General features: G+C 29.1%; 1 protein-coding gene across 1 annotated transcript in view; it reads right to left on the reverse strand.

Annotated features, from left to right (window-relative positions):
• Positions 1-3,800, reverse strand: part of LOC111616943 (carcinine transporter-like) — a 5,767-nt gene extending 1,967 nt beyond the window's left edge. Inside the window, exons 1-2 of the mRNA XM_023358295.1 lie at positions 3,690-3,800; positions 2,136-2,146 (exon numbers count right to left, since the gene is read on the reverse strand). Of these exons, the coding sequence (XP_023214063.1) occupies positions 2,136-2,146; positions 3,690-3,776 (98 nt within the window). The 5' untranslated portion in view covers positions 3,777-3,800. The remainder of the gene's footprint in view (positions 1-2,135; positions 2,147-3,689) is intronic.
• Positions 3,801-3,855: the final 55 nt, after the last annotated feature.

A 3,855-nucleotide genomic window follows, 5' to 3' on the forward strand; every position in this document is an offset into this window, starting at 1 on the left:
TTATTATAATATATATAAAAATATAATAAAAAACTACATACTTTAATAATTTCTTCTATTCATTTATTTGAAATTAATTCTAATGCTTGATAGTTTAAAATCTATTAAATAGTATGCACTTATTTTTCTTTGAATATATTAACTTATTGAATACCAGATATGGTACATTGATTACTTTACAAATCTCAATAATATAAATACTTGGTTTCATACCTTTACACCATTCAAATTTTTATTTTTAATAAAGTAATAATTTGAATTAATTTCTTTTCAAGAAAAATATTTACTGTGATGACAGACTATACAATAGCTAGATGAGCTACAGATTTTTGCTGTTTTCTACGAATTTGGTCTTAAAAATCAAAAATTTTTTCAAACATTTGTTTAAATTTCAACTTCCATTTCAGATAATTTAATAAAAATTTGTTTATGTCAAATAAATATAATTAAATAAAATTTATTTATGTCAAAATGTAATATTAAAATTTTTTTTTTCATTTTTGACTTTTTGTCTTATGAGAGACTTTATCCCATGCCCATCATGGGTTCAGCCAAGCCCACAATCAGGGTATTCAGAAGTGAGGGATGAGGCTCAACATATCTAGGACAGACTGGCCTTTAAAAATTTCTGCAATTTCCCATCTGTATTTGATCCAAAATTTCCAGAGCAATTGTCTTTAACTGCTTCATCCATATAGCCATCTTATTAAAATTTTTAAATCCAAAATTGTCAGATTTTGGCATGGATATATCAGCAGAGCCAATATAGGTACAGTACATGAAGCACATACATTCATAATTTAAAGACAAAATTTTTATTTACAAATAGAAAATGAAATAAAAATTATGTTTATTATTTTATCTTAGGTTGTTGCAAAATTTCTTTTTATTTTCATAAAGTTGTTTCTTTGTTATCAACAAATATATCCAAATATTACCTCATGAGTTTCTGGCTACATATTATTATCTGTATTAAATGCTTATTTAGATAGCTAACTGTTTAAATTTACAAAAAAGGAACATTTTCATCCTTTATTATGACAGCTTCATCTTCTTGACAAATATCAGCCACTGTTCAAACTAAATTTGAACTTTCCAGCCATTTTTGAGGATTGAACAATATTTAAAAACTACACATTTTTGTTCTACATTTGTAAAAGCAAACCCCTATGCATGCACAGTATTAACCTCATTTCTCTGCCACTAAAAGTATTAACTTTTCATTCTTTTTTATATCATATTGACTCCTTCATTTTTCTGTCCTGCAAACATTTAATTACATCCTCCCAATTTCATGTTTGGAGTACTCCCTTCCATCTTGTGTCCAGTTCTATCAACTCCTGTATATTAATGATGTTAAGATGCTTTTTTAATATGTAAATGAAACATGGCTCCAGAAACCTCATGTTCTTAAAAAGCACCTTAATATCATTAATGTGTAGTTTTTAAATATTGTTTGATCCTCAAAATGACTGGAAAGTTCAAATTTAGTTTGAACAGTGACTGATATTTGTCAGAAAGCTGATGCTGTATAATAAAAGGATGAAAATATTCCTTTGCGGTAAATTTAAATAATTGGCTACCTGAAAGAAGCATTTAATATGGATAAATATATCCATTATGTAAAATTTTGATGAAGTACCAAGAAGTATACATTTGGTTTTCAGTGCCATATGATTAAAATGTCATTTATGAACTGTACCTCTTGTATAATCTTATCTACTTTTCAAATGTTGAGATAATCATACTCTCTAGCTTTCATACCACTAATTCTGCTAGTAATTAGAGGAACCCAGAAGGTAAGGGTAGATATGGAATTGTCTGCGGCAGTTATTCTGTCAGCATGGAATATGTAGGTTACACTTCAAGAACACTTGGCAAAAGAATTAAAGAACTATACTATGGTATTATCAGCATTTTCATTGGAGGAATGCAATGTAGCACAATGAGAGGAAACAAAAATCATTAAGCAAGTCCATGACAAAAAAAAGCCAAATAGGCTGAGTTACTCAAAATATACAAAGCAGCAAAAAAGTAAATGTATCAACATAAAGCATGCAATAAGCATTTTCAACACAAGGAAATTCATGGTAGAAAATAACAACAACAATTCAAATTAATTTGAAACAAGTCACCAATAAATGGCCTTAAAAAATAGAACATATCAAATTTGATATTGAATATATCCCAAGGAGAAGATTAAGGAAAAAAATTGAATATATCCTGATCAAACATCGCTAAACCCGATATATAACCTGATAAAGATAAATTATCTTCAATCTGTAATAATGTATTTTACATGGATTAACTTACTAATTAAATAAAAGTATGACTTTTACGTTGTTTAATTCGAATTAAAGGTGAAAAACTGCTGTAGCAATTGACCAACAGCAGTGTCGGAATGACCGAGCGGTTGGGATGGCCGGCTACTGCACTGGTGGACCCGGAATTAAATCCGGACAGATCGAAAACACAAAAAGTTTTCGAGGGTGCCCCGTCCGGATATGTCGGGCCCGTCCTCACCTTCCGACAGTCCCATTATGAACTTGGCAGAACCCATAATAGACTTACTAAAAAATGACCGTCTTAATGTCCTCAGGGTGGAAAAAGTTAAAGAAAAAAGACGCATTGCGAGTTGCGTTATTAAATTTGTTTCTAATAAACCGCGCACTCCGACTTTTTAAAAAAGAATTGCGCAAATTATTCGAATAAATATAATACTTAATACAGAATTTTTTGAAGTACTGTATAAACGTTTTAAAAGTAAATTTTAGTTACAATTTATGCAAATACGTGGCGCTGTTTNTAATCACCAAACATATGCCGTAAATCCATCGGGCTAGTTTTAAGGCTAATTACTAAATAAATTACGTAATTAATTTGGCACTAGAGGTAAGCGTTAGGCGCCATCTCTTATTAATATTAATAATTATAAATAAATTAATTAATTTAAATAATTTAGAACCGCTGGGAGAAAAAATTGGCCCGGAGCAGGACTCGAACCCACAACTCCTGCTTACTGTGCAGATGCATTGCCAGTTACGCTATCCGGACCTCCAGTCCGATCTCCTCTTCCAGCGTATATAATCTAACTATATAACCATCGACGGTTATTACAACGCCGGCTGGGGACACATTCAGTGTCCAGGCACTCATTTAGTAATTAGCCTAATACTAGCCCGATAGATTTTTGGCATATCGTTGGTGTTTAGTTATATCCTGATCTTTTTCAAATTAGAGAAACCTGAGAAAAACAGTTATAAAGAAACCTGAAAACACGTAAATTGATTTTACATTGCATATTTAGTCTGTCAGATATAGTAATAAAAATAACATACACTTTCACTCCAATTTATAAAATTTGAAATTAGTCAAATTTAATATGTTATTTTAAAAATCTTATATTTTATAATGTTCTAATTTTCCATATAAAATTTGATGCCAAAAAAATACTTTCAAAATTTATTTGATTACAAAATTTTCAGACTGATTTTAAAATGTTTAATTGGTAATGAAATTCTAAACATTATAAGAAGTCAATCATAATTCATGAAAATACTACATAGAATACTTATAATACTGATTTCAGTTTAAGTTATTAAAATTCTAAAATTAAAAATAACCATTTTAACTTAATTTATAAAGATATTGAATACATTTATTAGTCAAGAATTAAATTAAAATTTTACAAACCACATAATGGCTTGCAACAATGAGTTTTTTCTTAACTGAGGAGTGCGAAACAAATCAAAAAATGATGCATTTGATTCTGACATATGTTGTTTTTGACATGCATTTTCCAGATTTTCTTCCTAAAATATATATTTGTATATTAATTAGTATTGGTATACAAAC

This window comes from Centruroides sculpturatus, unplaced genomic scaffold (assembly GCF_000671375.1).
Source record: "Centruroides sculpturatus isolate CEXI.00-Female unplaced genomic scaffold, Cexi_2.0 scaffold4298, whole genome shotgun sequence".
Taxonomy (NCBI): domain Eukaryota; kingdom Metazoa; phylum Arthropoda; class Arachnida; order Scorpiones; family Buthidae; genus Centruroides; species Centruroides sculpturatus.